We start from the raw sequence: 25,815 nt of genomic DNA on the forward strand, positions 1-25,815 counted from the left end.
AAAATAAAACTGAGGATATTATAAGGCCTTTATGTCTATGGAGAACATTCATGAGTTATATACAATATATGAAAAGTGAAATTGAGGATATTATAGGACCTTTATTTCTATGGAGAACCTTCATGAGTTATATACATAAGTTTAATTTGTTATTTTACATCATAAATAGTAAGGACCTTTATGCCTCTGTATAACACTCATCTAATTTGTGATTTTACATCATAAATCATAAATGGTAAGTCTGTTCTATATGTATATATAAATAAAGTTATATATATATATATATATATATATAATTTAATTTATTAGAGGTTGGTTTATGGTTTATTTTTATTTTTTTATTATAAAATAATGGAATTTAAATTTTAGATAAATTAATTATATTTTAAAATGATGTTTATTTGGTTAAAAGTTTATTTAGGTTAATGATTCAAAACATATAATGAAAATGAAAATCTATCTGTTTAAGTATTAGTGTTGAGTAATTCTGAGTGGCGGCTTTTCTTGAATAATTCTTTAGACACTAGTAGTGGGGTAATTTTCAATACTGTGACTTTCTTTGAATAACTGTGATGAATCAGCTTCATTGACAAATAAAATCCCATGGTAATTTCCCATTACTAATTTGAAAACTAAATTATGATAGATTTTCCCACTATATAAAATTAAATATTTTATATCCTTAAGAATAATATTAAATTTTATTTGATATTAATTTTTTTAAATTGAAATACACTAAAATTAAGTTAATAATTTAAAATAAGCTTACAAATTCTATTTAAAACCTAAAATCTTATTTTTTTCCCATATACATATTAACAAGAATAATTTCTATTTGTTCAAATTTACATAGATGCCGCACTTCTTACGTTGAGGATTATTCAAAGTTTTGAACTTGAACATGATAGAGCTTTTGTTACTTCTTAACAGATTTTTTTTTTCATAATTTTGAAAATTTTTCAACATATATGCCCCAAAACCTTATCGCATTAAACGACATATACAAAGTAGTATGTATAAAGTCTAACGGGAGGGGCCGCTTCTTCTTTACTACTTCCTGGTGAGGAGGCTCAATGAAATTCAAACCTGAGACCATTGAGGCACTGTAGGCTATTGGCTACTGATAGGGCTGGTTCAATTGGTCCTACATCCAGTTGATTGAAGGCTTTCAATTCACTCCCTCAGACTATCATCGCATCCTCATGTCTTTGGCTATTGTTATACTTGAAATAAATTGATTCTGTTTCAATTACAAAGTGTGAATTTCCTCGTACAGCTAATTTATATTTTATTCCCAGAAAAACTTGATTTCTATACTCTAGGATTGACCATCTATAGTACCCGTCGTAAATCCTCTTGAAAACCGGGATTTTTTAATTTCTATACTTTTAGTATTAGCGAACTGTAACACCAGTTCCAAATCCTGTTGAAGCCCGATCCTTCCACTGAGAAGTTCAAGTTGGCATGTTTCCGAACACAAGGTAAGCATATTCAATTGGTATTGACTTCCCCTTGCCTGTAAGATTCAGAATTATTGATTAAGGCATAGAAACTAATTACTCCCAACACGCTCAACACCAATGGTTTCTGCCTTCAATTGCGCCTAATTCCTATTCTCCTGAATGTCTTAGTTTACACAGTTTTTTTTGGACGACCAACCCAGATCTTTCTTAAATAAATTTCCTGAATGTCTTAGTTTACACAGTTTTTTTGGACGACCAACCTAGATTTTTTTAAAATAAAAATTTAACATTAACATAATATTAATGTGATTAGTTAGAAAAACATATTTATTAAATATATTTATAATTAATTTTTTTAAATTAACTTAATTTAAAAAAAAAAAAAAAAAAAAAGCTTCATGATTTAAATTAACTTAATTTTTATCTTTAAAATTAACCTTATCTGGTAGAAGGCATCTACTACTTTAAATTTATGACCAATCAAATTTTATATAAACAACTTATATCAATGATTCAATAGTGTACAAAGTGAAACCCTGCTCAAGGTAATGAATTTTGAGCAAATTTGCTTTAAACTCTATTTTAGCTTCAAAATTTGTTGAACCAAGTTGTAAAAAATTTTTACATTAAAATATTTTTTTGAAATATAAAAATAAATAAAATATTTTTTTTGAACAAATTCATATATATATATAATATTTTAATTATAAAACAGTTACCATTTTACATTCTAAATTGATTAAGTAAATTTATGTCCAATCAAATTTCATATAAACAGCTTATATCAATTCAATGGTGTACAAAGTGAAACCCTGCTCAAAGTAACGACTTTTCAGCAAATTCGTTTTAAACTCTATCCTAGCTTCAAAATTTGTTGAGCCAAGTTGTAAAAATGGTCGAGATTAAAATATTTTGTTTGAAATACAAAGTAAAGTAAATAAAAAAATTTAAAATTTTTTGAACAAATATCTATATATATATATATATATATATATAATATTTTAATTATAAAACAGTTACTATTTTACATTCTAAATTACTTGAAGTTATAATAAAATATAATTAATATTTTCAAGATATCCCAAATATATTTATGAAAAATAAAAAATATTTTATTTTTATAAAATTGTCATTTGCAATAAACGAATTAAAAAAATACAAAATTATCAACATCTTTTTGTTTAGTTTATTTTTATAAAATTGTAACATTGACCGAAAACAATACCCAATACAAGTAATATATAATTAAACTATTTAATCATAAATGAAAATTAATCTTAATTTTAATAATAAAACTAAATTAGAACTTACAAATGTTAAATTACTATTAAAGAAAAACACAAGAAATAAAAATTTAATCATAAATGAAAATTAATCTTAATTTCAATAATAAAACTAAATTAGGACTTACAAATGTTGAATTACTATTAAAGAAAAACACAAGAAATAAAAATTTAAAATAAATTTAATATGCCAGTGTCTTTTAAAGGTCCATGAAAAACAAATCGCGTGCATCTTTTAAACCTCTATTAAATGTAAATACAATTATATTGATTTGCAAGTAAATTTTTTGGATTAATGGCCATTTAGAAAATACATATTTAAAATTCAAAAGTATATTATCAATTTTACAGCATGGAAAAAAATATAATTTAATATTAGAATGGGAAATTAAATAGATAACTTTATATTAACAAGTAAATTAACAAAACACTAGATCACTAATTATTCAAAATTTTATAAACTTCTACATCTAAGATTTTAAATTGATTGATAATTATATTAAATTTACTCTTCAAATTTTACCGCAACAAAAATGCTAAAATACACTCATCTTACTTGTATGTAGATGTCACGCATCCACAAATAATTTTTTTTTTTTTTTTAATACAGCAATAATGCTATGGCTTACACATTAACTAGTGCATTCTTAACAACACTTAAACATTGTTACTTGTTATAATTAAGGCTTGATATCTACCTATTGTGATGCCCCAAGGTAACTTGTAATAGTGAATAGTATATGCTTATGTCTTAATAGATTTAATGATGATTACCCTCTAATTAAGTGAAATCCATTAGCATGGTATGTGTTTATCATTACTTGTTGAGAGGTAAAAATCATTGGAGCCTCGATTTAATGATGGTTGAATTTATCTCCACTATGGGAATGATGAATTTCTTATGCATGTTGCATTCCAGTGTGAACTTAATTGGAGAGGCATGTTCAGTGGGTAACATTTCTAGGACCCATTCATGGTATAATTACATGTGATAATTATTCATAAATAGACTACCTGTGTTAATACAGTTGTCAGTAAACTCTAATTACCTTCCCCAACCATAGATGCTTCCAAAGGAAAAGGAAGCAAGGAGAAGGAAGAAGACCGTGCTGTAGGGACAGACGGAGATGGGAAAAAGAAATCGCTACGTCTGGTAATGACCAGGTAGAGCAAGCTTTGAGTGTCAGAATCTTGCAGAGACTCTAAGTCTGGGGATGACTAGGTAACACTCGATGTGCATGTGAGTATTCCCTTGATCCTGCTTAAGGAGTTGGAAAATGATAACTATAATGTGTTGATGTAATGATTTTCATAATGTCTCCTTGAAGTCATTATTCTGAAAGGGACACATAGTACTGTATGATAGTTGTTGCATCTAGCATCAAGCGGTAACTCTGGTGCGTGTGTGACACTTAGGAGATTATGCTTCTAATTGCATAAGTAGAGCCATTGCTTCCGGTAAGGGTGGTTTAACTTGTTGGTTATGCATGTTGATCCAAGGATAAGATAAGTGTCTTGTTCACTTTCTTGAAGAACACGTATGAATGTTTTATATGATTTCTTAGTAGAGGAAGTATTTGTATGCATGCAATAAAAGAATGGTTCTTTTATAGATTTTCTTGGTAAAGAAAATGTGCTAAGGCATGCAGTTAAGGATTGATTATTTTGTATGTTTTCTTGGTAAAGAAAACAGGTAGTTCCTATTAGAAAGACTCCACGTGAGTCTTGTGTGTGAAATGCGTGTCTCTTGTCTATAAAATCCTTGCTAAATATAGCTAAAGTATCTTCTTGAGAAAAGAGGATGAGGTATATAAATGTCCTGAGGACATAGCATGGAAGGTGGCCAAGTTTGCTTGAATTAAAATATGTATCTTTATTTGATAAAAGCTTCTTGGAAAATATATATATATATATGCTAATTGCATTATGATTCTAGTTAGTTTCTAAGTCCTAGTGAAATGATTATGCATTACATGCATGATAAAAGATAACTAAGGATGTGCTTCTAGGCACATAGATATTCATCCCTAATTTTTTGAGGAAAGAGTATACTACATATATACATAAATATAGTCTCATCCTAAGAGTATGCATACTTCATGTATGAAGATGCAGGATTTTATGAGAATTTTCTTGAAAATAAAAATAGAGGTTCTTTCCTTAAAGACACATTAGAATAGTGTTCATACAAGAACCAAAATCCTTACTTGTTTCATGAAACGAACTATGTGCATTGAAGTAAGGTAATTGTGTTAGGAGAACACATGTTGCATATTGGTAGCTATTGTGACTTTGAAATTGTAAGTCGGTGTGTACTTAGAGAAAGTGGTCATGCTAGCTTCCTTGAAAATAATAATCTCTTGGAGAGATTGTCTTGTTGGATGAACTGTGTCTATTGCTTGATTTTGATACATAAAGAATAAGTAAAACCTTGATTTTGTATCTTGATTTTTATGCCTAAAGATAGATATCTTTAATAATTTCTTGAAGGGAATCTTGAGAAATCCTCACATCGGAAAATAGAGAAATGAGGATTAAAATGACTTCCTTTAAGAAAGAGGTACGTGGTTTGTCGTATGAAATGATGGTGGTCTTCTAGTGAAGGGAACAAGTGTTGCATACATTAAAGAAGGGCTTATATGATAAGCAATAGTATGCACAAAGATTAGTCATTGTGACATAAGAGTTGTGTTCTTGTATGTTAGAGGAATTATGTTTAATTACACTAACAATGCATGACTAAAGCTAGCCACAGTAAACGTAAGATAATACTCCATTAATGATGATTTGAATTGGAACAACAGACTATGGCAAAATTGGGAATGCTGAGAGTATTAACTCAACTGTTGTTGACATTTATACATTAATGAGTATTTGCATATGCTTTTATACATGGCAATATTGTATGCATGAACATCCTTGGAAATGGAATACGTGTTAACTGATGCATATTTATAACTAACGTTGCTGATGGGATTAAGTAGTGGTAGCTTAATGGCAACAAGAAAACTCATCACATAAATTGCTGCAATGTGAAATGCAATTATAAATGAGAAAGAATGATGTTATATGATATGCATGAAATATGTTATTTGGAAATTTGCATGCATACAACGTGTATGATGGATATGTTTCCCATCAATCTTGATGTTGTGGACCCATGTTGGGGGTTAAGTGTAAATGCATGGTATACATGCATGTTTGTTGTGCTAATGATAATGTTCATATGGTTCATTGTGTAAATTACTTTGAGGAAGAGTAATAAAAGAGAAATTTAACATGCCATACAGTTGCAGATAGTTGGGTTGATGACAGTTACCTGCCCGGAGGGGTTGATGGTACTTGTCTGCCCGGATTGTGAAAGGCTTGAATGCCTTGGGTTGATGACAGTTACCTGCCCGGAGGGGTTGATGGTACTTGTCTGCCCGGATTGTGAAAGGCTTGAATGCCTTGGGTTGATGACAGTTACCTGCCCGGAGGGGTTGATGGTACTTGTCTGCCCGGATTATGAAAGGCTTGAATGCCTTGGGTTGATGGCAGTTACCTGCCCGGAGGGGTTGATGGTACTTGTCTGCCCAGATTTACTCTCCCTGGAATTCTTGAGCTGGTTGGCCAGTGGAATTCCATGTTAGACCGGGTAAGGTCTCTATCAAAGAAACTGTCTGGATGTGAAAATGACTCGATTTGGTTGTGGAAACCAGTTCCCATGGGTTGGGAATTCTTTAGTCTATTATGGTGCTCATAGCTAAAGAAATGAATGAATCAGCTATATGATATGTTGAAAATGAATTCTATATATAGTTGTGTGAAATATGTTATGCACATTTAACAAGAAAATGAGCTTAGTGCTCAATAAGGAGTAATTGGAAAATTTAATTCCTTTATTGTATTATTAAAGTTGTGAACATCTTAGTGGGAGCTAAGACAGTTTTTGCTTGATGCAGTGATTGATTGTTTTGATGATTAGAGAGCTATGTGCTCTTATGGTACTTCTCGAAGTACTTTGTGGATGTCTTTGTTGAGAATTCGTTCAGTATGCACGTGGAACAGTGATTTATCATTTGATGATTAGTATTAGTGCTCTTTAAGTACTTATAAAAGTACTGTGATTTAGAAAGCATCTAACATTGCAATTGATTGCTAGTCAAAAGTATTTCATTTGACTCAAAATATAGTGACTAATGTGATTGAGTTGTTAGTCATATATTACAGGAGTTACTTACCATGGAAGGTTGAAGAATTGTCCAACCTCTATTAAAAGGCTTACATGAAAGTATTCATGATTTTCAAGCATAAGATGGTAAGTTATGGTAAGTTGACACAGAGAATTGTTATCATGAATGAATAAGGGCCAAGTGGTGGCGATTAGAAGTTGCATATTTTTTCAATTACGAATGCTTATGACTATTGATGTGGCAGCACTATGGGCCTGAGGAGGCTACATGGGAAGACAAAGAACTCATTAGGAAAGTTTACCCAAACTTATTTAATGGGAATAGACATCGGGACAATGTCCAATCCCAGGGGGGGAAGATGTGATGCCCCAAGGTAACTTGTAATTTGAATAGTTACTATGGTAAAAATTGTATGAGTAAAAGACTTGATATTACTAAATGACATTGTTAATTATGAAAAGGAATATATTGGATTATTTTACTTGTGTATATTCATGAAATGCTGGCAGCCTCCTGGAGGAGGATTGTCTATTAAAAGAAAATAAAAATAGTTATCAAAACTGGAAAATAACTGCTTCTCACCCAAGGGGAAAAGCCTTGGGGAGGAAAACCTCTGGGCGGGGGGAGGAACAGGCGGAGAGAAGGATTCCAAGCGGAGAGAGGAATTCCATGAGAGAGCAGAGAAAGAAAAGAGGTTAAGTCTGGTAATGACCAGATAACCTAGAAAGAAAGAAGGTTAAGTCTGGTAGTGACCAGATAACCTAGCACTGGTGTGCATGTGTCTTGTTGAGGGCTGTAGGCCTGCAGGACTGCTCGGGGGGAGAATCCAGTGAAGTGGATCTCAAGGTTGGGAGGATAAGAGCAAAACCATTGCAGGTGATTCTCTGAAGAAGGCACGACGATAACAGATTACAGGTATGTGTTCTCAAATAACTCTGACTTGAGTAACAGGCGAAGACAGCACACAGACCGGTTCAGGTATTTAAGTTTCTTATCTGGTTATTGCTGTAGTGAATTATTAATCTTGCTGAACATTAAACAGTGATGGTAGAGCTGTCATATAGGTTAATACATATAAACTATCTGCAGATCTGACTTGGAAATAAATTGTCACAGTATAGACTAGAATGGTTAAATGAAAGGGCCAGATTGGGTCTAAACCCTGAAGCGGTTATGAGACCGCTGAGAATATTAATCATTAGAAGTAAACGAACGTAAGAATCGAACCATTGCTTACGAGCACAGTCAAATAACTTGCTTCAGAACAATAGTAATAATGAAAGAAACAATTATGAAATGGAAATTTAGACAGTGTCATTATTGTTAAGTCTTAACGAAACTTTAGGAAGACCATGAAGAAGGGTCGAGGCCCTCGGATAAAACAATAACCCAGAGAAATACGAAAACAATAACTCAGAGAAATAAGAGTAACAGGAACGGCCGTAAGGGTTATGCACATAGCTCAACCCACGGAACGTTTCACCATAGCAGGTATTATATATTGTGTAATAAAACAATAACCATAGCCGGTAACATATATAGCTGTGTGAGATGAATGAAAATATAGCGAATAACGTAAAGCTGTGTAAGGGGAGCAATAGCTACAGCAAAGTATTAAATAGCTATGCAAAGAAAGTGCGTTAGCATTACATGCAGGCTAACATTACAAATGTGAGAGCATTAAGGTATTTACAGAATTAATGACATGATTCTAATATGCTACGGAAACTGGAAATTAATATTATGCCTCTACCGGCTTAAACATCATGGTCACGGGTATAACACCCTGTGTGTGTGGCAAAGGGGGTTTCCTTGCATTCCTCGACCCGAATGCAAGCCTTAATCCCTACAGCCGCATTAAGAAGATATGAAATATGGTAAAGAAATGAATACCAAATCTGATGCATGAACCTAACTACTCATAGTAGACCTGAGTTCTTGCCATATGATTAAACTTCAAACCAAAGAGTCGACGGTCATACCAGTTCGAAACAGTACAAACCCTCACTGTGGCAAGTCCATCGATATTAAACTTCATATGCATGATTATAATAAACTGAAGTAATAGACAGTGGGTAAACCCCGAGAATCAATACAGGTTGTACATGAGAACCTTTAAATTTAACATCTAATGAACAGAGTAGCTTCGATATAGTCGACAGCATAAAAGAAATCACACGATTAATTCATTAAGAGGTCGTAGCCATGCATATGATGATCAATATACAGGTAAACCATTTATAACAATAGCTTCAGGAACCGAAAGGGACTAAAGTCCAGAACATAAGGGTTCTATTAAAACTTATAAACCCTGAATGAAATTGTATCAACTCAAAATAGAGATTTAGTCTCAGATTCAAGTACCCATATACATAAATTTACAAATGGCTTGCAGCCGTAAGCAAATAAGTTGAACCCTCAGGGTTTCGCGAGATACAGGTCTGGCATGGGAAGAGCCGCCTGTAAATCGCAGCAAGGGCTTGAACAAATAACAATAAGACCTGAGAAAAGCAGGAATAGCAGGACATAAGCCTCGTCCGAACTGTGGAGACCTTCAATCCACCTAATCTTCGATATCCTTTATATAATTACGTCTGCAAGAATAAGGACTCACCTAGAGTAACAGTAGGCCAGCACCCTCTTTCTGCAGGCAGTAGAGGCTGGAAGATCCAAACCCTCCTACACAAGGGATAAGCTATTCATTAACTGTAATAGATAAACGCAGGTGCAATGGAATACACAGTGAACCGTAGGAGTATAAGACTATAACCTGTGTGTTAATGTTTAAACAGTGAGATTCATACCTGAGCGAGAGAGGTGTAACTGGAACGATGCGGAGGAGGCTCTGCTAAGCGGAGGCACATTCTGGACGCAAATGAACTGATGCCGATTAACCCGGTGGATTATATGCTGAAGGTCAAACCCTCGATTAACCTGAGCCCTTCGATTACACGGATCGATCACCATCGTTCGTATGGGCGGGAAGGTTGGCGCGGAAACCACAGCTGTACAACCCTGAGCGTTCACATGGCAGTCACATGGCCTTCTTCCACCCGGCCATAGGATGGATGAGCTGGATTAACATCTGCCTTCCACCTGGTGCCGTGTTTAATAATTAAGGTTGCAATACATTTAAGGCTATGGCAAGGGTTATGGCATAGTGCTGGAGTGGGTAGGTGTAACGTGAGCAAACCCGCATGGAAACCAACCTTATGCCAAGTCATAACTTATGCAGGTGAATCAAATAAAGTGCATTAAATTATAATGTTTTATAATGTTTGACAATGAACCGAATACCTTGTGATCACGGTGGCAAGTGATTTGTAAGGGTAGGTAATAAATTTTTTTTTATTTTGGTATAAGATAGATTGTGGTCGTGACACCTATATTATATTCGCCTTTGTGTATACATCCACTTACATTTTCCTTGTACTCATAACTTCGAAGATTCAATATACATAATACTTTAATCATAAGGAAATAGGAAAGTCATAATCCACGGCCTATGGTAATGATAATCGTTGACCATGCAATATATAAGGTTCGATGTAATATTGGTTATGAGGTATTTATTACATATCCCGAGAGATCGGGTTTGATTGCTTGTCCGGCCATCGCATTCCCGGTCCAGGTGTTGCATCTCCCATCGTCCATCTGGTAAGATGTGTGGCAGATGGCAATCCTGCCATGTGCATCTTGTACTTAGCCCTGACTTCTCGGCCTTGATGCCTTTCGCGCCAGAGAGTCTCTACGGTAAACCGGCAATCGTAAGGTGGACATTTCATTCTACAGATCAAGGGTTCTTATTGAGCCACGAGCCGGTAACCTTTTGGAGGGTGTATAACTTGCCTGATCTTTTGGATGGTCATTATGTTACTCCACTTCCTCCGCTTCGTTCCAGCTCTGTAACCCCATGGTGCTCCGCCGCTTCAGTCTTTGGCCTCAGGCATGCAGCTCAGGTCACCATTCATCTTCATCGCTGTTGAAGGTAAGGTTCTGTATCGCATAAGCCTGATGCAGCTCGGTTATGGTTTATATTTTAATTTCATTGCTCTGGTTTTCTCACAGTGTTAATAAAAGTTCTATGTGATGCTAACAGTGTGTAACATTTGTGCAGGTATGGAATCCTCCCGTCAAATGGGACGAGGGTTCCTCTTCTCCTCGTCTTCCTCACTGTCTGGTAAGTTCAACTCACTTGTGGCTGCTATGCATACGGATTCTGGGAGGTAGAGTCTAAGACGTGCTTATCCGCTTGACAGGGTTGACACTGAATTCTCAGATCTACTCCCTGCACAGATTCAGGGTTTATTGACTTTTATTCTTTTGAGATTAAATCTGATAGTAGTTTTTGAGCTCGACTTTGGCTCTAATGGTTGTTTAGTCTTTGACGAATATGAATATGGTAACTTTACGACCTTCTGGTCTTTTGTTCCAACGGGTCCTGCCGTTTGCTTTCAATGAGTAATATAAATGTGTTTTTCAGATCTTTAGTACATGTTTGAGTTTTCGTATTATTCGGGTGAATGACCCTAAGGCCTTTCGACTCCGGCTTGGTTACTCCGCCGGCTGAGCGTAAGCTCCCACGGCAATAGTTACCAGGTCAGGGTTTTCCACCGGCCATAGTCGCCTGAGAGAGCTTGTAACCCTGGTTACGCTGCTCTGTCCTCGGCGTCCATTATTTTTTTACTTATGTTATATAAGAATGCTGCATGTCTCATTTCCGCGTTTACTTAATATGTTTCCAAGTATAATGAATGCGTTTTTATTTCAAATGCTCCGTGAATCTCTCCTCACGGCTTTACGCCAGGGTTTCGTTATTTATTTCCTTAAATCATTCGAGCGTTTATATATATATTTAGTGTGAAAGAAGACTACGGCTCGACATTGCTGTGAGTGAATGTATAAGTTTAAATATACAGACAGTCTAAAGTTTTCCCTTGATACTGAATACTTGTGTCCATTGCATCTCAAAATATCACTGTATAATATCTCGTGGTTCGGTTCTTGAACGTAATACTTGTGTCCATTGCATCTCAAAATATCACTGCATAATATCTCGTGGTTCGGTTCTTGAACGTATCTTAGGGTTTTCTCAGTAATCTATACAGATCTGTATATTCTGGTTCCATAATGATGCCGATACCTTTAGATTAGTTTCTCATATGCTATTGGATGCAAAACATTTAAAATGAAATACGTTCTTCCTATTGCAGGCCTATCCTTGCATTCTCTGTTATGATATACAAAACAGTATTCTCTATTATATGCAAAGACTGTATTCTCTGTTACATGCAAAGATTGTATTCTCTGTTACATGCAAAGATACAAAGGGTTTATTCTGCTTATACTCGGTCATGATGAGTAGTATCATTCTCCGTGTATAAAGTTATTCTCGTTTTCTATGTTATACTCAGAAAAAGGATAGCTAGTATTCGTCTCTACCCGAGTTATATAACTCATCTTTCTGTACCATTATCTTCAAGAACAGGTCAGCTAATATTAATCTCTGTCTAAGTTAAAGAAATTAATCTGCTTACATATTATACTTAAAGGAAACAGATAATAATCATCTCTGACAGTGTCATGCATTTTACTCATCTTTATCATATATTCTCACGAGAGTAGCAGTTATTACCCGTGATTTGTCATCCAACTGAGAATAATACAGAAGTATATCTAGTAGATAGGTGCATTGTGAGCCATACCTGCTCTTCCGCAACCTACTTGTATTTGCTTGCCAAACCTCCCGACCGTAGGAAGACTTCTGTTCGTTGATCTTCCACCCCCAAGCAATTGCAGGTCCTACTCGACCGCAATAATACTGGACTCGCCAGTAACACTATCTGATCCCAACCAGACTTAGCGTGCACAGGAAATTCTTTTCCTCTCATGCCATCTGATCCTAACCAGACTTGGCATCCAAAAGCCCAATGCTTTTTCCTCCCTTGCCATCTGATCCCAACCAGACTTGGCAATTCCCCCTTTTTCCTCTGGGGTCTCAACTACCTCAAGGTAGTTAGGGTTTCCAGCGTAACTGACTCATCAGTTACTTAACCAAGATTAATCATAACATTAATCATAACTCAGTTCCAGTAATGTCAACACAATTACTTTTCCATTAACACAAAATTTAATAACCAGAATATATATAATTTCAAATAAAGTCTCTTGTTCAATAATTACTTTTGCCATTTACCAATCATTACTTTTCACAGGGGATATTACAGTAGATGAAATTTTAATAGAATAAAATTGCGGAAATTAAAAAATATCATAACATATTTGAAAATATAATAACTTAACATTACATCCTTGTAATAATTTAGAAAAGCATGCTAAAATTAAGGCATAAGATGACAGGGACAAAAATTTAAGTGGTCAGATATTTGGCAAGGTAGAGTGATGAACTTTTCTATATATCCAAGTGAACCTGAAGATAATATAGATGACAACATTCATAACCTTAGTTCAGTGTTATTTTACTTATTACATATTGTACTAATTTGATGGTAAGAATAATTTGATGGTAAGAATAAATTAATATGAGTTTAAAACAATCCGGATCGTAATGAATTTTCTTTCCATATTCTTCATAATGAAATTTCATATTTATATCAATTAAATAAATTACATGTCATAATATTAAGTTATTTTGTTATTAAAATTTCAAAATTAAAATAATATTAATTAATTATAAAATTTCATTTTTTTAAATTAAAATATATTATTAATTTTAATATTTAATTATATATTTTAATAATATATTTATAAATAATTTAATTTTAATTTTAATTTTTATAATTTTTTGACTTAACACTAAATATTAACTCAAAATGGTTATGGTTATTATCAAATCATGTTTTTTACATCACTTTGAATTCACAAAAGACATAATGTCATCATTGACGAGGATTCGAAGTTGATTATTAGGGTGGCCAAGACAATATGTAATGTTACATCATCGGATAAAGTGTCGAAACATTGAACGCTATTACAAGTCTTTTACCATATCTATACCACCCTGCAAACCTTAAAAACTGTAAGCTTTGTCTTTGTGAAAAAAAAGCTAACATGTTAGCTGATCATTTGGTGAAGGAAGGAGTGACTAATAAGGAAAGGGACACTCAACACGTTTGGGAGTTGTTACCCCCAAGTAAACTATTCGAGGACTGACTCTATCAGGCTGCCAAAGATAGGGAGCAATGGATTAACAGGATGGATCGAAGAGGATCAGGGGACAGGTGAGAGGTTAGGGAAGTTTAAATTGTTTGCCTGTTGTTTGGCAGCGCTCCGAAGATTATTTTTGCATTAGTTTCCATTATATTTGAGTGGAAGGTTGAGATCAACGAAGGAAGACCAAAGATGCAATGGTGTGAGGACCAATTCTCGAAGCGTTGCAACTTTAATAGACCATCGATCACTGTATGGATCGATGGCGACACATTGATTAATAAAATATTGTTATCTATCAGTGTTCATGTGCTAAACGAAGTACGACAAAGAAACTGGGGTTTAAGCGCAAATCCATCGATACGCAGAAGATCAACAACGCAGGAAGGAAGGAACTTGAACCATCCAATGGAATAGGTCAACAGTCTTGGCTTGGCAGTAGAGCGCGCAAATTAATTCGCAGGAAAATGGTTTCTCGAACCACAAGTGGTATTTCAAGCGGGGTCTGTAAATGGTAAATAGTTTTTCGAGGTTGACCTCCGATTCCACTCTTCAAGCAACACATAGCAGCGAGGAGAGAGGAAACCACTTTTTGGGCAGTTAATCCTCATGCTACTTGTCCACCTGAAATTAGTGTGGACCGTTGGATCCATGAATGGTAGTTTAACAGTGGAGGTTCGGTCGTGCAAGTGGTTGATCGGTGATCGGAGGAAGGAGGTGGAGTTGGAATTGCGATTCGCCGATATGCAATTTAGCAATTCGACAATAGTCGTTGGATCATTGAAAGAAATGGACGGTAGTTTTCAAGCCGATCAAAGATCGGTATTCAATGAGCACAGTGGGAGGGCGTTGCACTGGAAGTGTGGACCTGCCGTTTTTTATGGTCACAGATATATCATTTTTCAAGTCTAAACTTATGGGTTGCGGGTGAGGTTTTGGGTACTTCCTGTGTAATCTTTATTTTCGGATAGAGTGAATGGTTCCGTATTTTAAAAGTTTAAAACCAATAACACTTCTGATAGGTTATATGGACCATTTTTTGGTAAACAAGAAGAATTTTGGTTTACCCTCTAACATATGTAATGTATTTGTTCGGTTAATAGAAAGCTCCATTCTTACTTAATAAAAAAAAAAAAATTGTTTTCTTCACATTAGTGCCGCTAAAAGTAATGACTTTCCATCCCACTAGTGGTAACCTCTATGGGAGGTTCAAAACACGTTGAACTAAACTGCCAATATTTTTTCATAGACAAAAATTTGAGACAAAACCCTAAAAAAATAGAATATTTTTAATATATTCATGTACATTAAAACTTTTAACAAAATTATATATAGATAATAATATTATTATACATTAATTTTTTTTAACAAATTTATATATAAATAATAATATTTATATAGAAAATTTATATATAAATAATAATATTTATATAGAAAATTTATATATAAATGGTAATATTTATATTTTTTAGTTATAGAATAATTATTATTTTATTTATAAATTAGAATAGATTTATCTTGAATACAAATTTAACATGAACTTAGAAAAATCTATTTTTTTCACTTGCAATATTTTAATGTTTTATATAGTTATTTAATTTTTTTCTTTGAGATTTAAAGAAAAAATTATATTTTCAATGACATAAACAAAATTTCAATTTCAATGATGGACCAACAAAGTTACACATCATACTGGACTGTAAAATTAACCTTTCCACTTCACTAATTACAAATTTACATTTATACACTAGTAAAAAAACAAATTATATATAAATAATAATATTGATATTTTCATTATATTCCAATTAATAATCTACATCCATAAAGAAAAAGTTAAAACTAAAAAATGCAAAAGTTTTGTCAATTTTTTTTTAATATCATTCTTTAATTTAAATGGTTTGATAACATTGTTTTACGATATAAAAAAGATTACAAAATTATCAATCTCTTAATTTAGTATAATATTTCAAAAGAAACTTAAAATATTAAATCATCCTAAATTAAAATTATAAACAAAATTACCATCTCCCCTAAACTATTTAATCATCATAAATTGAATTTAATCTTAATTTCACGAATAAAACAAAATTACCATCTCCAAATACTTCATAAAGTTGAGAACTATATTACTTCAAAGGTAGGGCTTTTAAAGGTTAGATTACCATTGAAAAAGGAAGCATAAGGTTCGATGTAATATTGCCAGGTCAACAGTACCTAGTATATCACAGATTTCGAAATTTAAAATAAACTTACTACTTGCATCCGTTAAATGTCCATTAAAAGCAAACATCTTGCATATTTTAAACCTCCATCAAAAGTTACTGTTGCATTTTGTTCTGTATGCGACCTATGAATTACACTGCGGAATACTTGTAAACTATATGTCCATTAAAAGCAAACCGCAGACGGCTTGCATCTCTTAAACCTCCATCAAAAGTAAATGGGGCACCTTCTTCTATATTCGACCTCTGAATTACACTGAAGAATACTTGCAACTAGATCATTTCGATTAATGACCATCTTGAAAATACATATTCAAGATTCAAAAAAAACATCCTCCAACACCAAAAACATAACCTGACAGTATTCTGTTGACGACCAGCCTTATTACTCGTCCTTTGGTAAATTAAGGCCTTCAAAGCACTATTGCCTTCGTTTACTTCGGGAGACGGCAGCACCAAAAACGTCGTTCAAAGGAGTCGTGGAAACCAGAGAAGCCCATAGCAGCTCCAGTGCCTGATAAAATATAAAATTGTTATGGTCTTCCCATTCACAGCATTATGATCACACACGAACTACAAACAACTATAGTATCTCCTTACCTCATTTGGACCAACACTCGCATTTCGCTCCGCCAAATCTGATAACTCTTTGACATTGAGCTTATTCAGCAAGTTAAGGCTGGTGATGGTTGACGAGGGAGAGATCTGCAAATCATCGGTGATTATGAAGGTAACCGTCTCCTTCACGTAACCTCCCCCGCCGCTTCCACTTCCACCGACTCCTGCGCCATCAGTTCTACCTCCCATGGAAGGGTTTTGCAATTGCACCTCATAGATCATAGTATTGCCGCAGGCACACCGGCCGCCGCTTTGACTGGTCACATAGTGGGTACCGCTAATATAACTCCTCTGAAGTGATTGGTACGGCCGCTGTACCGGGGGCCCGGCCCCACAAACGTAATAGACTGTGGGAGCCGACTGTATTCGAAGGATGTTAGTGGAAAGGGTAGGTGTAACTTTAGGCTCCAGTAAGTCGGACTTCTCTGCAATCATAAACATAGTCTGGAGCATGTCTACGCTGTCGTAAAGGTTAGTGAGGCAGCCGATTCTCTTTTCTTTTTCCAACGCTGAAAGCAATTTGATAACAGAAGCGGTTGGCAATGTGAGAAAGCTGAAGAGAAGATCGACAAAATCCTTTCCTGCCTCCGCATACAATATCTTCTGACTTTTCTTGTTCACCAGAAGCCTTAGACTCATGCAACTAGCAGTTTGGCTTGCCATCTTGATCACTTGACGACTGCAAAGCAAAACCTAACAGAGTAGAACTTAAGAGGAGATTGCCGTCGACCTAAAGCCGAAGAATGTTGCATATCACCAAAATTTCAGGACATTTTACTGGAAAGTCCAATTACTTTGAGAGTGATGCGATCAACGTCATTTTAGATTTGGTTCACGATTACAGATTCGAATTTAATAAGACATGTGGCCTGCGGATGAATGACCATTAAGGATGGTCAGGTTTTGTGTACAAAACTTGGCCCTATGGTACTCTACCACGTGTGGACTATTTTCCCTTCTAATGATTTAAGTACTCATCCAGGCTGCTGAACTTAAATGTCCCTGCTCTCAGATCTCCACCTGAAGAATGCAACCATAGGAGAAAGATATGGAAGCACATCTCATGCGCTCTACATGTCCTTGATCATTCCAACGAAGTACGGGGACATCTCATTCGAATCTAATGCGCTTCCTTTCTTAGTTCAATCTAAGGATGTATGAAAATGCAGGAATAGGGTTCTGTTTTTTATTTACGAACATTAGGATTGAGCTGAGGGAGGAGTTGGTGCATTGTGCATAGATTTATCATCAGTTACATGAGGCAGACGGGGAACAAGAAACAAACACATTAGTGAAGAGAATCTATACTCAAATGGGATTCTCGAGGCCATAGAAAGTGGATGTAATTTGTGAGGAGTGGAACGGGAAGTAGCACGGCCTAAGACCAGAGATCTTTTGCCATTGCAATATAGGTAGCTTCATATAGGTAGACTAAGATACCCATTGCCGTTGCTCCATAGTAAGGCTGTTATAAGGTTTATGCATACGTTATATTCATATGTATTGCGGTTAATAAAAGATTTGATTTGATGTCTTGCATATTTATTGCGGTTAATAAAAGATTTGATTTGATGTCTTCCGTATTTAGTGCACTTTATAAAAGATTTGATTTGATGTCTTCCCATTGCATTGCACTGAAAAATCTTTTGCCATGTGATATGATTGTTTGATGTGAGAGACAGAAAAGGTCGAGAGAATCTGATGTGCGAGAGAAAATGGAGCCACACGTATATCTTATGTGAAAGGAAAAGTATTTTCGGTAATGATGTATGGATGGAAAGAGGTTTTTCCTTTCAAGCTAACAAGGAAATTTTGGCCAAGGTTTCTAGATAAATGTAATTTACACGTATATCTTATGTGAAAGGAAAAGTATTTTCGGTAATGATCTATGGGATGGAAAGAGGTTTTTCCTTTCAAGCTAACAAGGAAATTTTGGCCAAGGTTTCTAGATAAATGTAATTTTTGAAGTTTTTTCTTGTTGTAAAGATAAGATTTTTTAGGGATGCAATGTGTCATATTTTTATGGGATTTTTTTAACCACACATAGATGGGTGTGACACTATCGTATTTTTTCTTTTCATAAATATTCGAGTATTTGGACTACGTTTACTTCAATACTTAACCAATTTTTTCACTAAGTGTTCACAATGCAACAAAATAAACATTGATATTATCTTTTTCAATTAATATTTCACCAATATGCAATGGAAATCATAACACAAGTATACACATATATTTGGGAGGGGAAACTCTCGTAAAGTCCACCTAACAGTTTTATAATAAATTTCACTACTTTACAAATTTATAATTTTACATAATTCGTGCAGCCAACCAACTTGGCCTGCACACTTTGCTGATTTTTCCCAGCCGACATGCTCGGGTCATGCAACGTTTCCCACTATGTTGTCGCTGCCACCCATCTGCGTTGTCTCTACCCAAAAACCCCGAATTACATGATGCCAAATTGTTTGCAGCACTCTGCCAATTCTGCCCAACGTGCAACGCTCCTTACCCGAACCTCTACCTGCATTCAGCTCTTATCATGAAGCAATTCCCATTCAAAAACCAGTCGTTCACCTATTGTCCGTCATAGTGATGACCACCCATCACGTTACCGCATAGCGGCCCAACCTAGCTACACAACGATTGCACTAACCAACCCTTCGAAATATTCATGCCCAAATTCATTTAGAACTTTATCGCTCTACCTGTTAGTGGGGACGCATGGCCTACCACAAAATGTGCGGCCTACGACCCACCCAAGACCCGAATCACCTCGAACATCCTTTGAACTGTGTGAACTTCCACACAAATACTCGGGTTGTAATCCCCCTACCCTTGGATCGACCTTGCCTACAACGTCTCAAACTTGCCCTTCGCTTTTCTCTATTTTCATTTGAACTTTGTGTTGTTTGGTTGATGGTCAAACTCCATTTAACATTCTCCAATATATATGTACTCCTCCAACGAATGCGACCACCCAAACGACGTGTCGATTGACTTCCCATGGTTCGACCCACCATGCAGTCGAATTGCCCACCAACACAACACAACCATGAACCGTTGGGTCGGCTCATCAAGCCAACCAACACGTCACACTTCACTGCCCAAGTTGACCAACACGTCTGCAACCCATCTAGCTGGTCGTATAACTCGTCCATCATTCATGTTCGCACAGTCACATTCCCACATCGCACATCAGGGGGTGCCCGCCTACCAACACGCCTGTTATACGTGCTCGCCCACCTGTTGCACATAATCGATTGAATCACCTTTAACCGATTGTGCGGTCATACAAAAACCGAACGTCTCGCCTCCCCTTCACACATACATGAACGCTCCACCCGAATTTCCTTTAAACGAACATGGTTGCTCGTCGCACATATAAGCGTGCCCGTACTACGTGTTCGGTCTTTTGAATCTCTCGGATGCTCCCGAATCACATCCCTGACATCCTCCCCCACTCTAAATAAGGTTGTCATCCTCGACAACACCATCATCATCAAAAAATCACAAAGTGTCACTAGCTCCAACATCGAATTTCCATGTTGCCGAACTCTTCTCTCCATCGCACAAACCTCCATCAACGCTCATGATTGAAAATAAAAAAATCTCCTCAATCGATGATCATCAACCACACCTTTCACAATCCCCTCATGTTGCCCCATCATGGAAGGTTGGTCCCTCTAACTCAAGTTACATGCTCTCACTCCAACAAACATTATGTCGGCTCACCATGTATCATCCTCGTGTGAAATACTACTATGATACTCCAACCCAACTCAAACACATCTCAATACACTGGCATCCCCATGACTCGAACTAGTTGGATGGCTAATCCAACCATCATCCAATCCATGAGAATGCACTTCCTCATGGAATCATTAGTCGTTTCTCCAACATCCTATCACAACATCAACTCGATGAAGAATCTATCCCATCTCTATCAAGTGTAAAATAACCCATGTCCAGGTCCATGAATTAGTCTCCCTCTCATCTGCAACATGATGTCATCAATGCTAATGTCCATATGTTGATCATTAATCAACTACGTCCATCTCAACATCATCCTCCATGTGTGAGAGGGTCTTCTCCTCCAATCGATCAAGAGATCCTCCCATCAACACAATGCTCAATGTGTTATATCGAGGTCCATGAAGAAACCTCCATCTCATCTACAATATGGCATCCATCAATAATGTCAAAAAAGGGGCAAGTCTATGCCTGCCTCATCATCTTGTCCATGTGCTACCTATGGTCATAGACCAATTAGCTGCCATGTCTATAAAAAATGACTAACTATGAACTCATCCAATGCCCAAGTACTCCTACCAAGGCATCACCATTGTTGCAACTCCATCAACTCCAAAGTGTCTCGTCTCCATCGTATCCATCAATTCACTCCTCACTAACAAACCCCATAATGTGCCCAAGGTATGCATCCCATACTACATCAAAGTCAAGTACACCATCTAACCTTAGCTCCTCAATGAATCATATACTCCAAGGCCACTATAGTATTAAGTCTCCATCAACTTCAACTCTCTCAAGTCATCATGAGCTTACATGACCTATATCCATCCAACATCTTGGAAAACATACTTTTCTTGGTCTCAAGTGTCATCATAAGTTTCATCTACCTTCTCTGTCGTATGAATACTCTCATAAGATGCTCAAAAACCAACCATGGCCTTGTTGTACAAATATCTGCACAACATCTCCATCGAATTATCTACAAAAATGTCTCCATGTCGCATCAAAAAGTCTATCTGCACGACATCCATGCCTTGCCACTTCTCCTTGGATTCCCATAAGTGGCATCTCTACAAGTTCTCCTGCATAATGTCTCTGCACGAAGTCCTCCATGCTCGATCTATTCAGCTCAATGCCCATGACTCCAGCGTCCCATCTCGTCCACCCTAGTAGACCCATCACAACTTTTGTCATCACATCCTTGTTCTCAATCAAGTTTAATGCCCTTGGTTGCTCAAACTTGATATCACATCATAACATAGGTTCCTTCCATCATCGTTGCCTCCCCCACTAAAGTTCCACCAAGACTGCCTTTTGGTCTTAACCGTGAAGAGTCCACCCAATTATCATATCATTATAACTTCGATGTGCGCTTCCTTTAATATATCCATGAGTCATGTCGAGAACTTAGCCAATTCTCAACTTTCCTAAGCATGACTCATACATCGCAAAGCTCATCATGTTGCTCCCTTGTCACGAGCATTTGTACACTCTTCCATAAGGTCACAAATTACCCCAGCAAGTCTTGCAACAATCAATGCTTCTTTCCTCAATACAGAAGGTCTCATCATAATCATCCATGGTAAGGTTTTCCATCGCATCGGAAAACTTCCTTTGCCCATCCCTGCATATGGCCCATCCTCCAAAAGATCTAATGAAACACAAGTAACATTAATACTTACATCTTGATGACATCTCTCCATGTGAGTGCCTCCTATCATCAATGTCTACAATATGCATAATCCTGGTCCCACTTGGTCAAGTGTCATCACACCAAGTTCTTCCTCCATCATTGTCACATCTGTAACATCATCTTCCTCATATATCACGTCTTCTTCTTCCTCGTCGCAATTCATGACTTCATCATGCTCTATTGCTCAACCAAGTCGAAGAAGCTTTCCAATAACATTTTCCTCCAAGACTTTAGGCTCATCTTGAATTCCTGGGTTCTCTTCTTTCATACGCCTCAACCTGTATAATGTCAGTAAGAGCCTCCCATGGCATTCTTCCCAACTTTCCATGTCTTGTCATTCAACTAGAACCAAAGTCAATACTTTTACCCTTATACTATGTCACTCTATGATCATAGTGCTTCCTTCAACTTCAATCTTCAATTAGCTTAACTCGTCCTAAACCAAGCTATGATACCATCTATCACGCCCCTATCCTAGTGGTAGTATTTGAACCACACGTCGGTGGGTGTGACATCACCATACTTCTTCTTTTCTCCAATATTCAAGTACTTGAACTACGCCTACTTCCACACTTAACCAATTTCTTCACTAAATCTTCACAATGCAACGAAATAAACATTCATATTATCTTCTTCAATTAATCTTTCATCAATATGCAATGAAAACTAAAACATAAGTATACACATATACTTAGGAGGGGCAACTCCCATAAAGTCTTCCCAATAGTTTTATAATAAACTTCAATACTTTAAAATTTTACAATTTTACATAAGTCGTGCAACCAACCAACTTGGCATGCACACTTTGTTGATTCTCCCTGGCAGACGTGCCCGGGTTGTGCAACAGTACCCACCGTGCTCCCACTGCCACCCGTCTACACAGTCTCTACACGGAAACCCAAAATTACATGCTACCAAAATGTCTGCAGCGTTCTGTGGATTCTACCCAACGTGCAACACTCCTTAGCAGAACCTTTACATGTGTTCGATGCTTATCGTGAAGCAGTACCCGTTCACAAACCTGTCGTTCACCAGTTTTGCGTCGTAATTCTGACCACATGTGGCACTACCATAGTGGCCCAACCTGGCTACATGACGGTCACAGTAACCTACCCTTCGAAATATTCGTCCTCAACTCTGTTCAGAACTCTGTCTCTTTGGCCATCGGTGTAGGTACATGCCCTGTCACAAGGCGTGTGGCCTGTGAGTGGCCCAAGACCTGGCTCGCCTCGGCCCTTCTCCAAACTGTCTGAACCTCTACATAAATACATGCACTACAATCCATCTACCCTTGGCTTGACCTTGCTTGTGAATTCTAAACTTTTCCCTTCACTTTGCTCTGTTTTAATTCGAACTCTACGAGGGTTAGTTGAAAGTCGAACTACATCTAACCTTCTCCAATATATATGAATTCCTCCAACAAATGCAACCATCCAAATGATGCATCAGTTGGGCCACCCATGGGTTAGCCCACCATGTAGGCTGTTGATAAATGAGAAAGGCAGTAAAGATTTTCTAGATCTTGATAATTACTTATGATGTTTCTTATTATTACGAACCTTTATATCTTCTTACTTTTGTTCATCAAGCAATTACCAACAGCAACAGCACATAAATTAATTGAAACGAGATGTAGGCACATGTAAGGACAAAACCCCCCTCGAGGGGAAAACTCAGTCAAGATAATTATTTCTTTCAATAGTATTCTTTAAGACTCTTCACCCTAGACCAATACAAGGCTTTCCCCCCACACCAAATCAGCCTCCCAGAATTTTGACCTCTTTCCAACAACTTCAACTAGTGCAGGAGCTCACGACAACTAGCATCTTTTGGCAATAACGAAACTTAGGAGACTTTGTTCTCCCATTCCAGAACATGAAACAGAGAGATAGAGAAACCAAAATTTTTATTTTTCCTTTCTCCTTAGACTTCCCCAAACGTGCATTCACTTTGGTTTCGCGACAACAGACTTCATACTTTTTCCCAGCTACAAGAGAACTTCGCACTCTATCCAACGACAAGAGAATTCAAACTTGATGTGATTCCTTTTATAGGCTTCTTATGGGGTCGAATAGGGTCCTGAGACCGACTTGATCTTCTCTTAGGTTGACATGGTGTGGAGGTTACATAATTCATATTTGACTCAATACTTAATGTTACACAGTAATTTGTCACCATCCCTGTTACTCCTCTTGTCATACCTTGGAGGACCCATCCCAGGAGTTATAAGAAGTGACAAAGTCTAAAAACGCTTGCATTATGTTCCCCTGAGCATGTATTCCAAGTTCCCTGAAGACATCTTCTGCTGATTACCCCTGGAAAGTGATTTTTTTCCATTGGCGCTAGTTCACAGTATTATACCCGCGCCAATGATGAAAATCCTCAAAAGAGGGCGCGATTACTGGCGCCCTGTCTTAGACCAACAATCGCGCCAACCAAATTTAGTCATGCTTTTTGCCTTAATGCACGTCCGACTGTTGTTTCCTTCATTACATGGAGCTTTTTGAGGATAAAAAGTCATTCTTTTGTCGAGCTTTATCCATCTTTATGGCTTTTGAAGCTTTTCATGGATTTTTCCATTCTCAGAAGTATGTCCTTGTACATCGAACCCTTCTACCACCTTCAACTATAAAAGCTTGTCATTGTCCATTACGACAAGCTAGAGTTTGGAATAGAGTTTGTGATGGAGTTTGTGAGACTTCTGGAGTAAGAGTGCTGTAGATATTGAGTTGTCAGAGTCATGCTAGAGGGGTTATGCTGCCGAGATTCTGAGAGAGGGAGAATGCTGCTGCAGGACATATAGCTGCTCGCCCAGTCAAAGGGAAAGTTCACAGCGTCGGAACTTGGTTGTAATTTTTCCTTTCTACCATTATAAATGAGCGACTGCTGTTATAGTTCCAGTCTCGTTATTTATCATAGTAACGTGATTTATTTCCTTTCCGACTGAAGTATACTTGTTATTATCAGTGAATTGTATGCTTGTATCTGTTTCTTCGTTTGCCTGTGCAGGAGCTCACTTACAAGGATCGTGAGGATTGTGACTTTTCGTAACGAGGGAGCGGGGATACGAACTCAACTGCTTCAACCATAGTGTGGACTACAGGTTGGTCCCTTCAACTCACTTTTAATATATAAGTAGGAACTTGCGCGGCAGCGCAGACTGTTTGTGGCTAGTTCTGTATTAGGCTAGTGGGATCGCCTCTATCCGCAGAAGGGATTTACCTCACCAACACTTAACCTTTTTACATGGTTTAAAAGCCCAAGAAGGGTCTCTTTAAATGTACAAAAAGTCTATAGGCCGAGAATAAGTCCTAGAAGTCTTCAATGGGGACTTTAACCTAAAACACGGTTACCCAAGCATGAAATCCATGCTTTAATAAGTCACAATAATAATAATAATAATAATTCTTTTCTTTATTCTTTTGACAAGTACATTAC

General features: G+C 36.5%; 1 protein-coding gene across 1 annotated transcript; it reads right to left on the reverse strand.

Annotated features, from left to right (window-relative positions):
• Positions 1–16,734: 16,734 nt before the first annotated feature.
• On the reverse strand, positions 16,735–17,594 carry LOC149181966 (uncharacterized). Its single transcript, XM_089414404.1, has 2 exons — positions 16,914–17,594; positions 16,735–16,827 (listed from the first exon to the last, which is right to left on the reverse strand). The coding sequence occupies exons 1-2, from the start codon at positions 17,592–17,594 to the stop codon at positions 16,735–16,737; spliced, it is 774 nt and encodes a 257-aa protein (XP_089270530.1).
• Between the last annotated feature and the right edge of the window lie 8,221 nt (positions 17,595–25,815).

Source organism: Pinus tabuliformis, chromosome 3_2, assembly GCF_031772625.1.
Source record: "Pinus tabuliformis cultivar Carrire ecotype Pingquan chromosome 3_2, CPIR1, whole genome shotgun sequence".
In the NCBI taxonomy this organism is placed as follows: domain Eukaryota; kingdom Viridiplantae; phylum Streptophyta; class Pinopsida; order Pinales; family Pinaceae; genus Pinus; species Pinus tabuliformis.